The sequence below is a fragment of the Sorex fumeus genome, unplaced genomic scaffold (assembly GCF_029834395.1).
Source record: "Sorex fumeus unplaced genomic scaffold, SorFum_2.1 ptg000044l, whole genome shotgun sequence".
NCBI lineage: Eukaryota > Metazoa > Chordata > Mammalia > Eulipotyphla > Soricidae > Sorex > Sorex fumeus.
The window spans coordinates 50,107,011-50,128,674 of NW_026606101.1; the positions used below are offsets into that span (position 1 = coordinate 50,107,011).

The following is a 21,664-nucleotide window of genomic DNA, read 5'->3' on the forward strand; positions in this document are numbered from 1 at the left end:
AATATAGGGGTCCCAGGTAAAATCAGACCGGGACCCTTTTGGAAGGTGGGATCTCTGGAGGGGAAGCGTCTGCCCTAAAGCCGACTGGGGTCGGGCTTGGGCAGACTGGCCGTGTAGGTTGGTTACCGTGTTGGGGGTTTGTCCCATCCCAGACTCAAGGCCCAACCCATCTGCCAGGCGCAGAAGAGGCGGCCGAGGCCATGGGGGAGGGCGCGAACCGTGAAGGGAGCCAGTAAACAAAGAATCGGATATAAAAATACAAATGTGCTGCGGTAGTCCCTTAGAAAGAGGCTGAGGCCGGAGGGGGGGGGGGGTCACGTCAGACAGGGGCAGGGGAGGGGAGGGGCGGCCGAGTGGGGGGGCCGGGCTCGGATGGGTGGGAAGCTCATGCAAATACGCAGCCACACATCCCTGGCCGCCGAGCGCGCGCGCGCGGGCGCTTGGGCCGACACCGCGCCGGGTCCGCAGACCAGAGGGGCGGGGCGGGGGGGGAGGGCCGTGCGGGACGGGGCGGGCCGGGGGCGGAGGGCCGCGGGTCTCCGTGTCCGTTCCGTTGTGCGGGGTGGGGCTGCGGCCCGAGGCGCTAAAGTGCATGAGCGCGGCGGCGGGCTCCGGGCGGGTCCGCGCCGCTGCAGCCGCCGCCGCCGCCGTGGTGCTGAAGCGGACAGCTCCGGAGTGGCCGGCGGCGGCGGCGGCGGTGGCGGCGACTCTCACCCGGAGGCGGCGCGGCCCTGCAGCCCCCGCCCGCGGGCGCCGGGGCCGGGGCGGGGGGCGCCGGCCGCCGCATCGCCGGCCCCGCGCTCCTGGCCGCTGCGGGGCTGGGCCCGGAGCCCGCCGCCCGAGCCGGCGCGTCTACACTCCGGCCGGCGGCTTCTCCCCCATCCCCTTCAGCACGTCGTCTATCCGGTCATCCTCGATCACCACTGCGCGGGGAGAAAGCGCGTCAGGCGCACGGCCTCGGGGGGCGCAGTGAGAACGGTCCCGGCGCCGCGCTCGGCTCCCCGCCCGCGGCGTCCGGTGCCGCGGCTGCCCTCCGGCCCACCCGCGTTCTCCGACACACTCAGCTTCCCACGGGCCCCCTCCCATCCCGCCGGAGGAACGCCCCCTCTCCAGGGCAGCGCTGCCCGCGCGCGCTCCTCCAGCCCCGCAGCGCCGAAACCCCTGGTTCTAGGGACCGCTCTCCCTCGTCCAGCCCTTCCTCGCAGCCTCCGAAGCGGGTGAGACCCGGTCTCTGCCCGCTCGAACCCCACTTCTGAGCCGAGCACCAAACACCCACCTACCTCCAGGCCAACAAACCACCGGGACTGACCGAACCCTGGGGACCCGCTGCCCTCCCGCCTCCAATCGGGGTGTCCCTTCCCGCTCCAAAATCGGGGCGTCCCTCCCCTCTCCAAGGCTCCTCCGCAGCGTCCTCCGACTCCTTCCGATCTTCAAGGGGGCGACCGTCGCCCCGAGCTGCCACTTGCGGGCAGCCCCCAAGCGCCCCGACGGCCCCTCCCCCTCGCCGGGCGCCACTTTGCAGAGGTGGCGAGCATGGAATCCGGGGCACCGCGCTCCCAGGAGTGGGGAAGAGGAGGACACCACACTGCGGCAGGGAACACCCCCCTCCCGCCTCCCGCCCCCCGCCCCCCAAACAAAAAGCCCCGCCGGAGCCGCGGGCGCTCGGCGGGGGCTCCCGGCCCGGGGTTTTCTGGGTCAGCCACAACTCCGGGCCCCGACCGCGTAATACCTCTCTTGGCGCGGCCGATCTGGCCCAGTTTGGGGGGTCGCTTGGCCTGGTTGCCCGCGAAGAAGGAGTTGGTGTCCTGCAGGCGGCAGCTGAAGGAGAGGTCGGAGCCCTCGGAGTCGGCGCCGAAGCGGCCCATCTTGTCCTCGCTGTAGGGCAGGATCTCGGACATGGCGGGCGCGGGGTGGGCGCGGGAGACTGCGGCGGGGCGCGGGCGGCGGGCGAGCTGCCGGACCGGCCCTAGCTCAGCAGGGGAGCCGGCGGAAGGATGAAGTCATGCAGCATCCGGGGCTGCGGAGCCAAGCGGGGCCTCCTCCCCCGCGCCTCCGCCTCCCGGGCCGCTGGGCAGGCGGCGGCGGCGGCGGTGGCGGCGGGGACCGGGCGGGGGCGGGGGGCGGGGGTGGCGGCGGCGGCGAGAGCGGAATGACGATGAGCGCCCCGAGTGCCGCAGCGCGCGGCGGGCGGGGCGCGGGGGAGGCGGGGCGGGCTCCGGCCAGGGGCGGGGGGCGGGGCGCACGGGCGCGCGCGCCCCACTGTCGGGGCGGGCCGGCCCCGGCGCTCCGAGGGTCCCGCGCACCGGGCGGGAGTGGCGGCCGGGCGGGGACGGCGGGAGCGAGCCCGCGGCCGCGGTGGGGGCGAGAGAGTTTGGCCGCCGAGCGAAGCGGCGCGATCAGGAGTGGGGGTGGGGGGCGCCGACCCCAGGTGACCGGGGACGCGGGCCGCGCGGCGAGCTCGGGCCGCGGCGGGGCGGGAGCGCGAGACGGCGCGAAGCCGCAGGACGCGGGAACGGCTCCTCGGGCCGGAGGCGGTGTCCCGGCCTTGGGCGCGCTCCTCGCCTCGCTGATCGCGCTGCACTTCTGATCTGAAAGCGCCCCTCCGGAGTCCGCGTCTGTCCCTGCGCGTCTCAGGGTCAGTCCATCTTTGGGGCTGCCCTCCCGTGGCCCCGTCTCCGTGTCGCTCTGCGCACGGCCCCCGTCTGCGTCTGAGCGCTTTTCCCCCCCGCGTCTCCAGTCCCCGGCCTGACTCTGGGGCCAAGTGCCGCCGCGTCTCCATCCATCTCTTGAGCCTTTGTGCATCTCCGTGTCTCCCGGAGAGCGAAAATCTCCGTAACTGGGTCGTTGCGCGCGCGCCCCAGGGCAGACCCCCCCACTGCTCCCCACCGCAACACACACACGCCCGAGTCGGCTGCTGTCGCCCGAAACTCGGGGTTCGTGGTTCCCGCCGCACCCTGCGGTTCCCCGGAAGCCCGCGCCGCGCCAGCCGAGCGGGAGGGAATGAATGGATGGCGGCGGCGGCGCGGGGGGCGCTCCGGCTGCAGGTGACGCGGGGAAGCCCGGAGCGCCTGAGGACGCCGAGTGTCTGATGGGAAGTGGGGGGGGGGTGGACGAGGGGCGCCCCTCTGCCCTGGTTTCGGGAGTCACGTGTCTGCTCTCGCCCACCCCGACGGGAACACGCCCTCCTCTCGGCGCGGGCTCCCGCGGGCCGCCGGTGGTCAGCGCCCGCGTCACCAGCTCGCTGGCGCGATCGCTGGCCCGGGGGTGTGCGTCTCACACTGGGCGGCGTGACGACAGCACCGACAGCAGTAACGATCGTCGGTCGGTTCCGTGCCTGCCGCTGACGGAGGTGTCCCCGCGGGCGCTCCGACACTGACTTCCCCGCCTCGACAGATCGCAGCCTCGGCGCGGGCTCTCCCTACCATCCCGCCCCACGAGCGCGCGTGGAGCGCAGTGGTGGCTGGCTCTCAGGGCCCAAGGAGCGGGCGTGTGCTCGGTGCATGCCGCCCTCCTCGAGCCCCCCTCCCTCATCTGGGAGTGAGCGTTGGCCAGACTTCATGAGGTCTGTCCTCGTCGCTGGGGAGAAAGCAGTGCTGGCCCAACTCCAAGACCTGCGTGGACAAGACAAACTGGAGCTCGGGGGGGACACCGGGAGAGAGTCCGGGAAATCCCACACACCCACCCACGATGGTCTCTCAAGTGGGTTCCAATTCTGGCGCTGCCACTTTCTGGGTCACCTTCAACTGGAGTTCCTAGCCTTATAGTTTGTTTTCTTTGGGGTCACGCTCGGCTGTGTCCAGGCCCCCTCCTGGCTCTGAGTTCAGCATCACTCCAGGCGGGGCTCTGGAGACCATATGGGATGTCCGGATGGAATATAGTCAGCAGCATGCAAGCCAGGCAAGCACCTTACCTACCCTACGTACCACTCCAGCCACCAGATACAGGTTTCTTTCTTTCTTTGTTTTTAATTTGTACTTGTAACTTTTGAGGAAATATGGAAAGCCACACTATATATTTTTCAAGTCCTTTTCCGTGTGCATTTACATAATATGCATGCTTCTCAGAATAGCGCCCTGGCAGAACCTCAGACAGTTTCACCCATGAAAGCCTTGTCCTGAGCTGAAGGGGTTATGTCAGGGAATGATGAAATGCCTCCCACCAGAAAGTGCAAGAGGGGCCCAGAAAGTTCTTGCCGAGGGTATTTGTAGGAGCAAGTGAAATAATTCTTTCTTCTTCCCACAATTAGAAACATTAGAGGTATAACACTTTAGGGTTCATTTGGGTTACCTCCTTTTTTGTGTGGTACTTAGCCAAGCAGCCTGTGATTCAGGCTAGGGCCTGAGGAGGAAGTGTCAGTCCAGTGCTGGGGACCACCAGGTCTCTCTTGTGTTTGGGGGTGGGGGGAAGTAGGCCATTCCCAGTCAAGCTGCAGAGGTCATGGGGTGTCAGGGATCAAACACAGGTCAGCGATTTCCTCGCTCTTTCTTCCTCACTTCCTTTTTTCCCCTTTCTCCCTCCCTCCCTTCCTTTTCTTTCTTTCTATGCCGTTTTATTAAGTTTCTAAAGCAAAACATTCCCCCAGAAGAACAAAATGATGATGATTAAGTTCTTTACTCAGCTACCATTTAAACAGGAAGGGCTTTTTTTTTCTTTCTGGATTTTTTTTTTTCCCACACTGGCTTACTCCTGACTCTGCTTTCCAGAGATCAATCCTGGTGGGCTCATGGGACCAAACAGGGTACCACAGATCGAAGCCAGGTCAGTCACATGCAAGGCGAGCACCTTACCTGCTGTGCTATCTCTCCAGCCCCCTAAGAAAGGTATTTTCTATTATCATCCTGTCAGAACAGGAAAAACAATTCTTTTTCCGATGGGAATGAATCTGCTGGATCTGTAAAGTGTATGTTTATTGTTTTTGTTTGGGAGGCATGCCTGGCTGTGTACAGGGCTTACTCCTGGCTCTGTGCTCAGGGACCATTCTTGGTAGGGGTCCGGGGACTGTATGTGCTGCTGATGATCAAGCTAGGGTTAGCCACATGCAACGCAAGGGTCTTACCCATCGTATGATCTTTCTGCCCTGAAAGCTTTGAATTTTCTGATTAAAGGTTCCCCAAACTAGAGCTGAAGAGATAGTACAGTGGGTAAGGTGCTTGTTTTGCATGCATCTACCTGGGTTTGATCCTCGACATTCCTGAGTAATTCCAGGAGTAATTTCTGAGAACAGAGCCGGGAGAAACCCCCGAGCACTGCTGTGTGTGGCAAACAATGAAGTTTCCCAAACGATTCTGTGCCTAATAGAATAATAAGCCTTTTGAAAATTGATTACTGAAGGCACTTTTAGGACCAGGGAGATAGGCATTGTGTGTGGACAGACCTGGGTTTTCTGCCAGTTCACCTGATCTGATCACTTGAGTACCTCTGGGAATAACAACTATGCACCAACAGGAAGTAACTACAGAGCACCGCTGGGTGTAGCTGGAAAATAAAATTAAATTAAGACACTTGGATTTCAAATGGAAACAGGCGAATTATGTTAAACCATTTTCTGACTGGCCAGAGAGGTAGCATAGGGCTTAAAGTACTTACATTGGAGCCTACCCCAGTTCAACCCTTGGTACCATGTTTCCATGTGTTTCCCCTAAGTTCTTTCTGGAGCAAGCCCTTAGCACAGAGCCAGGAGTAGCCCCTGAGCACTTCTGGGTGTGGTTCAAGTATCTCTTTTCCCCCAAAAAGAAGAAAACAATTTCAACATTCATATCTAACTGTGACCCCAGAATGTGACCTTATTTGGGGAGGCCAGAGAGATAGTACAGAGAGTAGGATACTTGCCTTGCACAGAGCTGACCTGGGTTCAATCCCTGGCACCACATACGGTCACCTGAGCCTCTTCAAACATGATCTCTGAGCACAGTGCTGGGATTAAGTCCTGAGAACAACTGAGTGTGGTCTCTAAAAACCAAAATGTAAATAATGTGACCTTATTTGGGAGGAAAAAGGTGCTTTCAGATGAAATTAGTTAAATTAAGATGAATTCAGGCCAATCTCTGGTGTCCTTATAGGAATAGGACAGACACAAAGACAGTTACATAGAAAAGCCGAGGACCCCCAGGGATCATTCTTGATGAGCCACAAGAACTAGAAGAGACAAACATTCTTCCCTGCCACGCTCGCAGGGAGAATGTGCTTTTGGACTTCTAACCCTTCAATGTGAGACAATGGATTTACTAACTCATCTACTTTACGATCCTTTTTTATTGCAACTCTAGGAAAAAGACAGAACCTGCTATAGGTACTGCTTTTTGTTCTTTCTTTCACTCCTGGCTGGGCTCTGGGGACTCCATGGGGTGCCAGGGATCAAACCCAGGTTGGCCACATGCAAGACAAACACATGGCTATACTATCTCTCCAGCCCTAGACCTGAGATTTTGTAACTCTTACTCCCCCACTTTACTGTATATGAGAATTATTTCTGTGTAAGGGTAATTCTTTGAGGGGGAGGGGGCACACACAGCAGTGCTCAGGGGTGGCTCCCAGCAGGGTTGGCCGATCATGCAGTGCTGTGGATTGAGGAATCCAACCTGAGCCTGCAGCATGGGAAGTATCTCACACTAGTCCTTCGTTTTCATGGTTTGTAAATGTTGCACTGTCTCCCATCAGACACATATTTGATTCACTCGACAAATCCTCCTTCGCTCCTAGACATTGAAGCCCTTCTCTCATTTTTTCCCTCTTCTTGTCAGTGCAATGACAAGAAAATGTTGCCAGGGAAAAATAGCCTTGATTTTGTTTCGTTTTGGGGCCACACTTAACTGTGCTCAGAGCTTTATCCTGGCTCTGCTAGGATAACTCAGGGATCACTCCTAGTGGGACTTGGGGGACTACATGAGGTGCCAGGGATCCAACACGGCTTGGCAGCGTGCAAGGCAAGTGCCCTACCTGCTGTGCTGTGTTTTAAGCCTCTAACCTTAATGTTTTGGTCTCCTCCAAATCAAGAAGTCGAGTCTGTTTCTCTATCTCTGAATCTGAACTTAATCTCTAGCTTAGCTCAATAGGAACATTAGTAAATGGGTAACAAACAGAGGTTTGAAAAGTATTTATGTAAATGTTAACACTATTGGAATCATATTACCTAAACTACAATTTTAAAAACTGGGAAGGGGGCTGGAGCAATAGTATAGTGGGTAGGGCATTTGCCTTGCACACGGCTGACCTGGGTTCAATCCCCAGCATCCCATAAGGTCCCCCAGCACCACCCAGAGTGATTTCTGAGTTCAGAGCTAGGAGTAATTCCTGAGCATTGCTGGGTGTGACCCAAAAAGCCAAGAAAAACAACAACAAAAAACTGGGAAGGCTGGAGTGATACTAAAGCAGGTAGGGTGCTTGCTTGTATGTGGCTGATCCAAGTTTGATCTTCAGTATCTATATGGTCATTCAAGTCCCTCCAAGAGTGATCTCTGAGCACACAGCCAGAAATAAGCCCTGAGCACTGCTAGGTATGGCCACAAACAAACAAACAAACAAACAAAAAATTGAGGGGTCTATGGACCACACCTGGCAATGTTCAGGGGTTTATTCCTCACCCTGTACTCAGGATCACTCCTAGTCTTGCTGGGGGATTATATGTGGTTCTGAGGATTGAACCTCTGTCCACTGTGCATCAACTAAGCACTTTAATCCCTATTCTATCTCTCCAGTCCAAGTAAATTTTTTTCTTTTTCTCTTTTTTATTTCTAAAGCCACACCCATTGGTGCTCAGGACTTACTCCTGTCTCTGTGCTCAGGGATCACTCCTGACAAGCTCAGGGGGCCCATGTGGTACCACGGATCAAACCCAGGTTAACCACATATAGGACAAGTGCCACTGTATGAACTCTTCAGCCCAGGTAAATTATTTCCTTTATATATAAATATATATATTTAGGAACTGGAGCAATAATACAGTGGGCAGAGAACTTGCCTGGCATGCAGCCAATGCAGCCAACCCAGGTTTGATCCCTGGCATCCCCTTGAGCTGAGTGCAGAGCCAGGAGTTAGCTCTGAGCACCACCTGATAAATAAATAAAAATATATTTATTCTGGGGCTTGCCCTGTTTTTTATTGTGGGGAATCCTGAGACCTCTGTAAACAGAAGCCTGGGCTGGCTTACTGAGGAGCGCTGCCGTCTCAGCTTGGAAACAAACCCATTGACTAGAACCTTGTTTCTACTGAGCTCACCCTGCTCTGGCTCTGAGAATGACCCAGTCAGAATAGGGTACCGCTGGTAAGAGAAGTTGTACACAGGGAATTCAGAACTGATATATAAAAAATTCCTGTGTATCTGTAAAACATACGACTAAAGCATATTAAATGATACCCAGAGGTGAAAAGCTTGGACAAAGATGACACAGAAAGAAAAGTGAGCATAGCCTGTTTCCAATGTTCCCAATCTCTATCCTCTGCAGTTGGGAAAGTGGCTTGCCCCCAATTTTAACCTTCACTTGATCACTTGATATCCCATTACTCATCAATTTGCTCGAGCGGGCGCTAGTAACGTCTCCATTCATCCCTGTTACGTGCTAGCGTAGCCCAATGGCATCTGCTCATTCTAGGAACACAAAGAGCCTCAAACCTATCATTCAGGTTCTTGACAAAGAACCTGACCATCTCGTAGGTGGGCAGCCACGTGATCTTTTGACGTTCCATGGAATCTGGTCAGTAATGGTTCTAGTCTAGCAGTCGTCTCTAAATCTCATTACGTGTCCAGCCCATCTGATTTTCGATGCCTTGGCAAACGAGACAGTGTCCCTGATTCTTGAGCGTTGATGGAGGTCGGAACTCTGGATTCTTTCTCTCATTTGAGTGAAGTGTGATAGTCCAAGCATAGCTCTTTCGATTCCTCTTTGAGAGGCCCGAATACCATTCTCATCCTGTTTTTGTAGGGCCCAGGTCTCTGAGGCGTATGTTAATGCAGGAAGAACAGTGGAATCGAAGAGACGTGCTCGGAGCTGGAGGTTTTTCGTCCTCTTAGCTATTTCTTCGAGGCTCTTGAAGGCATTCCAAGTTGCTCTCTTCCTCCTGCGCAACTCAGGTGCCAGGTCATTCGTCATGTTGACTTCTCGACCTAGGTACACATAACTGTTGCATTCGGAGATGGTCGTTCCGTTGAAAGCGAATGGAACATCAGGAACAAGACTGTTTCTCATGAACATTGTCTTTGTGAGATTCAGCTATAATCCAACCTTTCCACACTCATGGTCGAAGTAGGTCAGCATTTGTGCTGCTTGGCTGATGTTTGGTGTTATTAGAACGATGTCATCAGCAAAGCAGAGGTGGTGTAGTTGCCGACCATCTAGCTTCACTACTATTCCTTCCCATTCCAGTCGTCACATGACGTTCTCGAGGAAGAGTTTTGGTGAAATGGTATCACCCTGCCGAACCCCTCTCTTGACATGGATGATCTCTTCTTTGTAGAATGGTGAGATCCTGGTAGTGAATCTGTAATACAGCTCACGGAGGATCCTGATGTATTGAGTTTGAACGCCCTGTTTGGCTAGGGCTTCGATGACCACTTCCATCTCAACAGAATCAAAGGCCTTCTTTAAATCAATGAATGTTATAGCAGCATCTTGAACTCCCGAGAAACCTCAATGAGCTTGATTATTATTGTGGGTATGGTCAATGGTGCTGAATCCTTTGCAGAACCCCGCTTGCTCGCGTGGTTTTCCTTCATCTAGTGTTCTGCCAATCCTATTCAGGATGACTCGAGTGAACAGCTTGTAGATGACAGACAATAGGCAGATTGGGCAATAGTTTCCAATGTCGTGGATGTCTCCCTTCTTGTATAGTAGTACAGTCCTGCTGGTTTTCCATTGGGATGGAAACTTGCATTCAGACAGGCAGTGTGTGAAGAGCCGAGCCAGTGTATTGATGAGGAGTGACGGTAGGTTCTTCAGTTGTTCAGGTCTGACCTTGGCTGGTCCAGGTGCTCTTTGTTTCTTTACTGACAAGATGGCGTGTCGGATTTCAGAAGGGAAAACGTTGGGAACAACATATCCATCCTGAGGAATTTGGTATGTGGGCAGGTGGACGTGGCTATTAAAGAGATCTGAGTAGAAGTCATGAATAATCTTCTCCATTGCCCTTCTGGAAGATGTGATAAATCCATCAGGACATCGGAGGGCAGTCATCTTGGTCTTGTAGTTGGTGAAGGACAGGCGGGCATTATGAATGCTTTTTCCAGCTTCTGCCACATCTACCAGCACTGCTGCTCTTCTCTGAGGTCTTCCTTGATCGCATCTCTGCACTGCTTTGCGAGCTCGGACGTTCGCTTGCGGTTGCCTGAGGCATGCGCCAAACCATGTTGGCGAATAAGCTCAAGAATAAGCTCGAAGACAGGTGTTTTTTTGTGGCTATCTCTCTCGGAGTTCCTCACAAAATCATGGAGGTGCTGAACCAGTCGATCGTATTCCTTGTCAATGTTGTCAACGACAGCATCTTCCCATATTGCAGCAATAGTGCCAAAGAGCTCCCAGTTGGTGGTCGTTGTGGGAGTTCTCTTCTTAAACTTTGCAGCCCTTTCTCCCTGCTCTGTGAAGTAGAATTTTGCATGAAGGAGATGGTGGTTCGATCCTGTTTGGAATTTTGGGACAACAGTGACATCGGTCAGGCAAAACCGTCGATTGAATATGATGTGGTCTATTTCATTGTGGAACCGTCTACCGGGAGACTCCCATGTCCAACGTTTAGATTCGGCCTTCTGGAACTGTGAGTTACCATGGATGGTCTTGGTCGACATGATGAACTCAGACAGTCTGTCACCCTGTTCGTTTCATTCTAGGCCACGGGTCCTGATGTGGAGTTCTTCAGCTGATCTTCTCGGTCCTATCTTGGCATAAAATCACCAACAATGATCTTGTAGAAGGTGTGGTCTTCTTTATAGAACTTCTCCAGCTCCATGTAGAATTTCTCAATTTCTCCTTCATCATAATTGGATGTTGGTGCGTAGACAACAAAGACAGAAACTGCCGGCAGTGAGCCACATCTCTCCAAGTATAATCGTCCAATTCGGGTTGTTAGGAATTCGAATGAATCTATGCTCATGGCTAAGTTCGTGTTGACAAGGACACCAACACCACCGATGCCTCTTTTGTCACATGTTCCAAGGAACAGTTCTTCTCCAGTGTCGAAAACGGCGTGATGTGATTGATGCCTTCTCCTCTTGGTCAGACCAATGATGTCATACTTGATCTTTCACGCTTGTACCATCAGGTCCTCTATGGATGCATCAGATGCCAGCGTACGTGCATTGAAAGTACAGTCACTTTTGTCTTTCATTTTGGAAGCCTAGTTCAGCCTTGAGATTTTATCAGCCTCTCCTTCCACATCTTTCTCAACGCTGTCATATTCAGAGTCAGGGGAATGAGACCCATTAATTTTAACCAAGAACAGTATTTTTTAGAAGTTAGTTTTGATGTCAGATGACTTATTGTTTCCCTAAACTGCCTAAAGGCTGAATTACCAATCCAATTCTTCTCACCCTAAATGAAAAAGATCCCATTCTTCCCTGATTTAAAGGAAGTTCCTCTGGGGGGGAAGGGACAATGGGACAGTGGTGGAGGGTGAGTAACTCTCTGGTGGTGAGGCGGTGAAATCGCATTACAAGAATAAAGCAACAATTTGGGGATCAGGGAGATACTACAGTGGTATCATGTTGATTTATAATGATGCATGCATGAAACATAAAGTTGTAATGCAGAGTTATTTCAATAAAAGTTCTTAATTGAGATTCTGTGGTTTACAATACTACTATACCAGTGTAGCGTCTCCCTCTCCCAAGGCCCCAAAAGCCCTCAATAAAAATATTTTTAAAAAAGAGCTTCCCAGGGAACGATCATACTGAACAAGATCTGAGTGTTAAAAGTAGGTAAAAGGATATTCTTGCTAACCTTTCAGTATCAATATTGCAAACCACAATGTCCAAAGAGAGAGAGAGAGAGAGAGAGAGAGAGAGAGAGAAACAGAGACAAAGAGAGAGACAGAGACAGAAGAAAAGCGCCTGCCAAAGAGGCAGGCTGGGGGGTGGGGGATGGGAGATGATGAGAGGGAACCTGGGGACATTGGTACTGGGAAGTGGAGGGATGGGTGTTGGGACACTGTACGACTGAAACCTGTATGACTGAAATCATGAACAGCATTGTAAGGGTCTATCTCACAGTGATTCAATTTTTTTTTCTGTTTGGGTCATACCCAGTGATGCTCAGAAGTTACTTCTGGCTCTGCACTCAAGAATTACTCCTGGCGGTGCTGGGGGACCATATGGGAGGCTGGGAATCGAACCTGGATTGGCCACTTGCAAGACAAATGCCCTACTCACTGTGCTATTGCTCTAGCCCCCTGATTCTTTTTTTTTAAAGAAGGGAAAAAATAAGAGCATCCCAACCAGGGTCAGGGTGGGAAAGGGCTGGAAAGAATGCATGAGCTCTGAATGAGCTTCATCTGTAATTGAAACTGCAGAAAAATCCAGGTATGGGAGACTTGTGACTGAAAACTCCAGGCTCAATGGAGTCAGGAATAGGTGACCTTCCTCTATGTCCCTCTGTTTCCTGCAGGTTGGCAGTCATGCCCACAAACTGCCTCTGGTGCCATGTAATCTCATGAAGGGCCATGATCTAGAGACTCAACAATGAATCTCTCGGAAAAGAGCGCAGAGCAACATGCCATAGAGATGCCTCCAGACCCCATGTCAGGCTGTTTCATTCAGGGCAACCCCAGAGGGCTGTGGGTGAGGCCCCTCCCCGCCCCAACGAAGGCATCCCTGGCAGCCGAAAACCTTCAGAACTCAACCGCTGCCATGCTTGTAGCTGTCTCCACACCCTCGGATGAGCCTCACCCATGAGTGAACCTACTCCTGGACATCTTATGCTTTACACCACCAATATACCAAGAGCAGCACACCACATTTGATGGGATTTAAAGTAGAAGGCAACCAATCTTAGGGAAAAGTATATTTATACAGATACAGATATAAGCACACAGGGCTCAACCTTCAACAACATGTTACTAATCTCTTATAGAAAGGCTTACTGGCTCCTGTGTAAAATACAACAATCTTCACACACATTCCTCTAAGAAAAATTTTGGGATAATTTTAAGCGAATTATTCATAACAAGCAAAACAAAATAAATTACTTCACTTCTGCCTTGGGGGCAGAGTTTGGGGTTCGGGATGGAAACATTCAAAAAGTGGTGGTGGGAAGGTGTAATGGTGATGGGATTGGTGTTCTAATAGTAAATGTAAGGCTGGAGTGATAGCACAGTGGGTAGGGCGTTTGCCTTGCAAGCGGCCAACATGGCTGACCTGAGTTCGATTCCTCCGCCCCTCTCAGAGAGCTCGGCAAGCTACCGAGAGGATCCCGCCTGCTCGGCAAAGCCTGGCAAGCTACCGGAGACGTAGTCAATATGCCAAACACAGTAACAATAAGTCTCACAATGCATACGTTACTGGACCCACTTGAGCAAATCGATGAACAACAGGAGGACAGTGACAGTGATATATATATATATATATATATATATATATATATATATATATCATAGCAGTAGGGCATTTGCTTTGCATACAGCCATATATATATTTGTTTCTCTCTATATATATTTCTCTCTATAATTTGTTGCCTACTGTCTGAACTCCATCAAACATACATGGTGTGATAATTATGAAAAATGGGTAGGAAGCGGCTGCACAGTACGGAATGCAGCCTGTAGCGTGGTTGGGTAGTGGAGGTCAGCTGCCGGGGCTGGGTACCCTGGGGTGAAGAGGGCTCTCGTCCACCCACCCTCTGGGACGACCCAAGTGAAAACAGCCCAGTGCAAAGTCTGGTGGCATGGTTATGGGGGCCTCATTTTATATTCCCATCTGGGAGGAGCAGCTGTGAGTTCTGGAGGGTGGTCGATTATCTGGTGCCGGCAGAGGAGTGGCTTATGGGTGTGACCCCTGGGTCACCGGAGACTGGGGGAAGCAGGCAGAGGATCTCTGCTCCCAGGTCCAATGAATCCAGAGTCCAAGGTCACAAAGTTCTGCATTACCTGGGTTCCGTGAGACTTCACTCCTGCGTGAGGCTCGACCCGAGCATCCGGAAAGTGACCTGGAGCATGGCGGCAGTTGGGTGGTTTTATTTCTATACATTTATTTATTTTATTTATTTTGGTTTCTTGAGTCATACCTAGCAATGCTCAGGGATTATTATTGACTCTGCACTCAGGAATTACTCCTGAAGGTATTCAGGGTACCATATGGGATGCCAGGAATTGAAACCTGGTCAGCCACATGCAAGGCAAATGCTCTACCTGCTGTACTGTTACTCCAGACCCAGGAAAAAGCAATTAAACCCAAGACCAGGCAAGTGACTCAGTAGTATAATACTTGCGTATTTATGTGAAGCCCTAAGTTTGTTTTTGTTTTTTTTATGTGCTTTATTCTTTTTTTTAATGTATCAGTGTGAGGTACAGTTACAGACTTACAAACTTCCCTGCTTATGTTTCAGTCATACAATGATCGAGTACCCATCCCTCCACCAGTGCCCATTCTCCACCACCAATGCTCCCAGTATCCCTCCACCACCCCTACCCTATCTCCCCTTCCCCCGCCTCTGTGGCAGGCACATTCCCTCTCTCTCTCTCTCTCTCTCTCTCTCTCTCTCTCTCTCTCTCTCTCTCTCTCTCTTTCTCCTTTTGGGTATTGTGGTCTGCAATGCAGGTATTAAGTGGCCATCATGTTTGGTCTATAGTTTACTTTCAGCATACATCTCCCATCTCCCAGCATCCTTTACTTGGTGGTCCCTTCTCTATCTGAGCTGCCTTTTCCCCAGCATTTGAGGTCAACTTCCAAGCTGTGGAGCAATCTTCCTGGTCTTTATCTCTACTATCCTTGGGTGTTAGTCTCCCCTTCTATTAATTTATATTCCACAAATGAGTGCAATCCTTCTATGTCTTTCCCTCTTTTTCTGACTCATTTCACTTAGCATGATACTCTCGACTTTGATCCACTTATATGCAAATTTCTTAACTTCATCTTTTTTTAAGAGCTGCATAGTACTCCACTGTGTAGATGTACCAAAGTTTCTTTAACCAGAGAGGCCCTGAGTTTTATTCCCGGCAAAAGAAAATAAAATTTTGAGGTCAGGTTTTCTGGTCTTTTATTTTTTGGGGGGGTCACACCCAGCTATGCTCAGGGGTTACTCCTGGCTCTGCACTCTGAAATTTCTCCTGGCGGCACTTGGGAGACCATATGGGATGCCGGGGATTGAACCCAGATTGGCCGCTTACAAGGCAAATGCCCTACCCACTGTACTATCGCTCCAGCCCAGATTGATCTGGTCTTAAAACTAGTATTTCCCTAGGGTAGGAGAGATAGCACAGCATGTAAGGCACTTGATTTGCATATATATGGCTGACCCGGGTTAGATCTCTGGCACCATATGGTCCCCTGAGCACCTCCAGGAGTGATTACTGAGAACAGATGCAGGAGTGAGCCCTGACCATGTCTGGGTGTGGCCCAAGAAAGAGAACAAAAAAACTGATGTTTCCCCTTGTATGCTGTTAGGGCACACCTCCCAAGCAATGCTCAGGGGACGCAGTGTCATTCCCAGTGAGATTTGGCTAGCAGCAGTGGGAAAGAGACCTGTGGTGCTGGGAACCAAAGCTGGGACCTCGTGTGCATCGAGGGCATGTGCTCCAGCCCTTTGCACTCTGTCCCCAGGTTCCCCTTATTCTTCTAGAGAGGCTTGGTAGAGCAGTGGTCACTGACCTTAGAACACCGAGGACCTTCTCATCCCTATTGCCAAACTGCTCTCCGGCAGACATTGCCGGCTTGTGTCTAAATCCCAGCTCTGCTATGAACTAGCTGTGTGACCCTCAGCCACTCGACGCCTCAGTTTTCTCATCTGTGAAGTGGCTTCCTGAATGCCAGGAGTGGGGACCAGATCAGGTCAGGTACTTGCCTTGCACATGTCCAACCTGGCTTTGATCCTCAGCACCCCAGATGGTCTCCCAAGCCGGCTAGGAGTGATCTCAGAGCACAGAGCCGGGGTGATCCCTGAGCACAGCTACTTGTGCCTCCCCTGCCCCCCAAACGCCAGGAGTGCATATGAGTGTGTCCACGTAAAGGTCTTAGAAGAGCAAGGAGCGGACAGGAAAGGGCTGACTTAGCTAGGTCTTCCCCGATGGCATTTCAGCAGCCCTGGGACTTCTGCAAATAAGACTGTTGCCAGGAGCTGTGTAAGCAGATTTTTTTTTTTTTTGAGGAGAGGGGAGGCCAGGTGGCTTTAACACCTGGCAATGCTCAGGGGTCACTTCCTGCAGTGCTATGGGGACAATGCAGTGCAGGGGGTCATCAAACCCAGGTCTCCTGTTCTCTCTCATGTGTATGCAACCCCTATGCATGTTGTTGGGTTTTGTTGTTTCTGTTGTTGGTTTGGTTTGGGGACCATATCTGGTGGTGCTCAGGGCTTACTGCAGGCTCTGCGCTCAGGTATCTCTCCTGGTGGACTTCAGGTACCATATAAAGTATGGGGGATGGCACTCCCTAGGTTGGCCATATCTCTCCAGGGTTCCCGCACCCAGCAGTATTTTTTTTAGTTAAACAATAATTTTATTGCTTAAATACACAATTTATGCGACCAAGGTAGAGGCTGTTGATGATTCATATTTCCAATTGGGGGGGAGGACCAATATTACAATTTGGTCTTGTAATAGCGGAAAAAATAATGGAACGCTTCACGAATTTGCGTATCATCCTTGCGCAAGGGCCATGCTAATCTTCTCTGTATTGTTCCAATTTTAGTATATGTGCTGCCGAAGCGAGCACCCAGCAGTATTTTAGACCCTATTTACATGGCTCCATTGGGTGAAACCCACCCCAGGGCAGGAATCACCCTGCGGTGTGCTTCCTTTCATCCATGCTTGGAGGCAGAGGGGCAGAGGTGCATGCTATGGTGCTGCACGGCCATCAGCATGACCATGAACTGCCTCAGAGTCGTGTCTTAAGTGGACGTCCTGAGACCCTGATATGGCTGAATAGGAAGCGTGTGATGGAACCTTGGTTGAACATAGAAGTCCTCTGCCCACCCTACCATTGGACAGAGTCAATTTTCACAGTTCTCAACTCTACAGAGAGAATTTGAACCAGTTCCTCATGTAACAATAATATGCCCCGCACTGTCTCAAGCACTTTGCATATATTATCCATGGAATGGCTTTATCATTATTATTATTATTTATTTATTTTGCTTTTTGGGTCATACCTGGCGATGCACAGGGGGGGTTACTCCTGACTCTGCTCTCAGGAATTACTCCTGGTGGTGCTCAGGGGACCACATGGGACGCTGGGAATCGAACCCGGGTCGGCCACGTGCTAGGCAAATGCCCTACCCGCTGTGCTATGGCTCCAGCCCGCAATGGAATGCTTTTGAAAGAGGCACTCTTGAGGCTGAAGAGGTAGTGCAGGGTTGAAGACTCTTGCCTTGCAGGCAATTGACCCTGGCACCCCATATGGTACCTCAAGCCCTGCCAGGAGTGATCCAAGGAGAAAGTCCTAAGCACTGCTGGGTGTGGCCCCCAAACCAAACAAATGAGAGAGGGAGGGAGGGAGGGAGAGAGAGAGAGAGAGAGAGAGAGAGAGAGAGAGAGAGAGATTCTTCTGATTTCCATTTCCCCAGGGAAGAAAATATGAATCAGAATCTGGAATCTCCTATGTGAGAACAGGCAGCTTTGGGGTGAGAAATGCCATCCAACAATCTCACCTCGCTCCCCCTTTGCCAGATGGAGAACAAGCATCCCCTCAGAACCCCTGGCAGCCGGCTGTCTGAGAGCTGGGGTGAGAACCAAGAGAGAGATTACGGATTGGTCCCCAAACCTCAGCCTTCCCTGGGTCAAAATCTTGTACTGTTGAGGAGGGCAGGGGAAAGGGCGGCAGCACCCCCATTCCAGGAGGCAGTTCACAAGACAGCCGACTGGAAGCCCAGGAGGCCTGAGTGAGGAGTGACGGAGGCAGATGGCAGCTGCCTGCATCCACGCTGCTGCCTTTCGGATCATTCTGCTTGGGTGTGTGAGTGTGTGTTTCTGGTAAACCTCCCAAATAAAACGGTTTGCTTTCCTCAAGTTAGAAGTGTTAGCACATCTTTTCTTTAAATATCTGTGCATGGCTGTTTTTTTCCCTGCCAATTTGTCACCATCTGTAACCCTCCCTTTAGGAGATGCTCCGATGACAACAATTATCTCGAGAGTAAAAGTGCAATCTGGAAGCAGTGCGAGCCGCGTTCAGGAGGTGCGAGGCCGCCTGGGGGCCTCTGGGGCGCGGCCTGAAGGTGTGGGGTCTGTGGGGACCCCCGCGCGGTCCTTCGCGCGTGGGCGCAGCGGCGCACCCCTGCCCGTGGGAGTCCGCAGTCTGGCCGCTGGGCCGGGCGCCCGCTGCGTCCTTTGGGTCCTGTCCGGCGCTGAGCGTGGACCGCCAAGACGTGGGCCCCCGTCTGGTGCCCCGCTGCGGGCACCTTCTCCTCCTCCTCCACCTCAGGGCCCGGGTGCAGGGAGCGATTTCCCCAGAGGGTCTGGGGAAGGCCGGCGCTTTGGGGTCCAGGGCCAAGAAATTGCGAGGTCTGAGCCTAGGCACGGGGAGGTAAATGAGGGGGTGTCTGCGGCTGGGGCTGGGGTGGGGGTGGCAGAGGGCGAAGGGGAGGATGCGCCGGCCCGCGGAGCCGGTGGGGTGCAGGGCTGCGGCGCGCTCCTCCCCTCCCCCACCCCACCCCGGGGCGCGGCGCCGCGGCGGCGGCGGCGGCGGCGGCGGCGGGGCCGGGCCGGGGGGCCGAGGCCGAGGCGGCCGGGGACGGGGCCGGCGGCCCGCGCGACCACCATGAACGTGGCCCTGCAGGAGCTGGGCGGCGGCGGCGTGAGTGCGGCGGGGACGGGCGCGGGGCGCGGGGCGGGGGCGCGGGCGCGGCGGGCCCCCCGCGGCCTGAGCCCCCCGCTCCGCCTGTGCGGCAGATGGTGGAGTACAAACGCGCCACGCTGCGGGACGAAGACGCGCCCGAGACCCCCGTGGAGGGCGGGGCCTCCCCGGACGCCGTGGAGGTGGGCAGAGGGCTCCCCCTTCCTCGCCAGCCCCCCGCCCCCACCCCGGCCTGGCCTGACGCGCCCGGCCTCCCCCGGAACGCGGGGCTGCCCTGGAGGTACCTGGTCCCCCTCCCCCCAGCCCGGCTCCCGCACCTCCGGCTCTGCGGCCGGGACTCACTGGGGAGCCGCATCCAAGCCATGACGTTGCACAAAACCTGCGAGGGCGCCCCTGTTCCTGCTCGCGTGTCCTGGGGGCCTCATCCCCAGGGCCGCATCCCTGCTCCCATACTCTCGGGACCCCCGCCCTGATCCCATACCGCGGGGACCTCACCCCTGGTCCCAATACCCTGGGGACCCCATCCCTGCCCTCATACTCTGGGGATCCCATCCCTGTCCCCATACTCTCGGGACCCCATCCCTGGTCCCATACCCTGGGGACCCCATCTCTGCCCTCATACCCCGAGGGCCCCATCCCTGCTCCCCAGCCCCAGGGCTCCATCTCTTCCTTCTGCCTGGGGTCTCCATCCCTCCTCCTATGCCCCAGGATTCTGATCCCTGCTCCCATACTATGTGGTTGCCCCCTTGCCCTGGGGTCTCCATCCCTGCTCCCATCCACTGGGGTTCCCCCCACCCCGTCCTTGCTCACATCCCCTGGGGGCCCCACCCTGCTCCCATCCCTGCTCCCACCCCCTGGGGCCCTGTCTCTGCTCCCTCAGGGCCCAGTTTTGTTCCAGGCTTCTGGAAACTGCCCATGGGTGCCCCCTCCCTGCTCCCCAGTGCTCCTGGGCCCGCGCCTGCCCCTGGCCAGCTCTAACCCCCCCTGTGTCCCACAGGTGGGGTTCCGTGAGAGGACCCATGGGCGCTGCGGCCTGCGCACGGCCCTGGAGCGCAGCCTGGCGGCGCTTGCTCTCCTGCTGGCTGCGCTGCTGCTCGGCTGCTTCATGGCGCTCGGCCTCCAGTACCACAGGGGTAGGTGGGCCGCCAGGCACCAGCCCTCCCTCAGAGGGTGGAGGGGCTTGAAGAGCTTTTCTGCTTAACACCAGCCTTCCTGGGTCTCGAGAGATAGGACCGCGGGTAGGGCGCTTGCCTTGCATGAGACAGACCCAGTTTAATCCCCGGCACCACCCTGAGCCCGACCAGGAGTGATCTCTGAGTGCAGAGACCGGAGTCGACCCTGAGCACAGCAAGGTGTGGCCAACACCACTCCCCCAGTAGCACTGTCGCACTGTCCTTCTGTTGTTCATCGATTTGCTCAAGCGGGACCAGTAACGTCTCCATCGTGAGACTTGTTGTTACCGTGTTTGGCATATCGAATACGCCGCGGGAAGCTTGCCAGGCTTTGCCGCACGGACGAATACTCTCGGTAGCTTGCCGGGCTCTCCGAGAGGGGCGGAGGAATCGAACCCCGCTCTGCCGGACTAGGCTGGGCTCAAGGCAAACACCCTACTGCTGTGCTATCGCTCTAGCCCTCCATAATAAAGAAGTCAACCATTAAATACCAACATTTAGCCTTCCCCCGCTGGAGATAGTACAAGAGTTAAGGCATGCGCCTTGCACACGTGCAACCCCAGTTTCATCCCCAGCATTGCCTTAGGGCCCCCCAAGCACCACCAGGAGTGATCGCTGAGCACAGGGCCAGGGTGTGGCCCCAAAACCAACTCCCCACAAGAGATCAGCCCTCCCCCAGCTCTCCTCCCACCTCCGGCTTTCCTGCTGTCGTGACCCCGCCCAAGGTATTTGCTGCCCCCAGAGTGATGGAGTTCCCGCGCCCCACCCGCCCACAGACCCTTCCCACAGCACCTGCCTCACAGAAGCCTGCATTCGCGTGGCGGGGAAAATCCTGGAGTCCCTGGACCGTGGTGTGAGCCCCTGTGAGGACTTTTACCAGTTCTCCTGTGGGGGCTGGATCCGGAGAAATCCTTTGCCTGACGGGCGTTCTCGGTGGAACACCTTCAACAGCCTCTGGGAGCAGAACCAGGCCATCCTGAAGCACGTCCTGGGTGAGCACCTTCAGGGCCGTGATCTGGAGGGGTGCCATGCAGAGCACTGTCTGGATCTCCCGAGAAGCGGAGGTGGGCGGAGATGACTGTGAGGGGCCCCAGGGCAGGGGAGAAGCCCCACTTTGCTACTTACTTCCTGGGTCTCTGTGGGGAGCACTGCCGCTTGAGAAGCAGTACAGTGGGGAGGGTACTTGCCTTGCACGTGACCCACCATGCTCAAGTCCTGTTACCCCATATAGCCCCCCCCCCCCGAACACTGCCAGGAGTGATCCTGGAGCAAGAGCCAGGAGTAAGCCCTGAGCACTGCTGGGTGTGGCCCAAAGACCCCAAAAAAGAGATGGTGAGGAGAGAGGGAAAAGGGGAGAAGGGAGGGGGCTGGAGAAATAGCACAGTGGGTAGGGCATTTGCCTTGCACGCAGCTGACCCAGGTTCGATTCCCAGCATCCCATATGGTCCCCTGAGCACCACTATGGGTAATTCCTGAGTGCAGAGCCAGGAGTAAACCCTGTGCATTGCCGGGTGTGACCCAAAAAAACCAAAAAAAAAAAAAAGAGGAGAGAAGGGAGAGGGGAGAGGGGAAG

At 54.4% G+C, this 21,664-nt stretch overlaps 2 protein-coding genes and 1 non-coding gene across 5 annotated transcripts in view; 1 reads left to right on the forward strand and 2 right to left on the reverse strand.

Moving 5' to 3' along the window:
- The window catches only part of ECE2 (endothelin converting enzyme 2), a 46,270-nt gene that overhangs the window by 8,461 nt on the left and 16,145 nt on the right, over positions 1-21,664 (forward strand). Inside the window, exons 1-4 of one of the 3 annotated variants that reach the window (XM_056121367.1) lie at positions 18,497-18,649; positions 19,015-19,101; positions 19,917-20,052; positions 20,868-21,083. In XM_056121367.1, coding sequence (XP_055977342.1) covers positions 19,015-19,101; positions 19,917-20,052; positions 20,868-21,083 — 439 coding nt within the window. In that variant the 5' untranslated portion in view covers positions 18,497-18,649. Of the gene's footprint in view, positions 1-18,496; positions 18,650-18,778; positions 18,920-19,014; positions 19,102-19,916; positions 20,053-20,867; positions 21,084-21,664 lie in introns of those variants that run through there. The other 2 variants (XM_056121366.1, XM_056121369.1) reach the window with 2 other exon arrangements.
- Positions 102-2,138, reverse strand: CAMK2N2 (calcium/calmodulin dependent protein kinase II inhibitor 2). Its single transcript, XM_056121377.1, has 2 exons — positions 1,730-2,138; positions 102-923 (listed from the first exon to the last, which is right to left on the reverse strand). Exons 1-2 carry the CDS (start codon positions 1,896-1,898, stop codon positions 853-855), a joined length of 240 nt encoding a protein of 79 aa, XP_055977352.1. The 5' UTR covers positions 1,899-2,138; the 3' UTR covers positions 102-852.
- On the reverse strand, positions 16,737-16,843 carry LOC130030948 (U6 spliceosomal RNA). Its single transcript, XR_008793593.1, has one exon. It is a non-coding gene; the product is annotated as a U6 spliceosomal RNA (small nuclear RNA).

Excerpts from the sequence above, each read along its gene's own strand:
- CAMK2N2 (XM_056121377.1), bottom strand. The coding sequence starts at position 1,898 with ATGTCCGAGATCCTGCCCTACAGCGAGGACAAGATGGGCCGCTTCGGC. Across the intron at positions 924-1,729 it reads GATCGGCCGCGCCAAGAGAG|TGGTGATCGAGGATGACCGG; the intron begins GTATTACGCGGT and ends CTCCCCGCGCAG.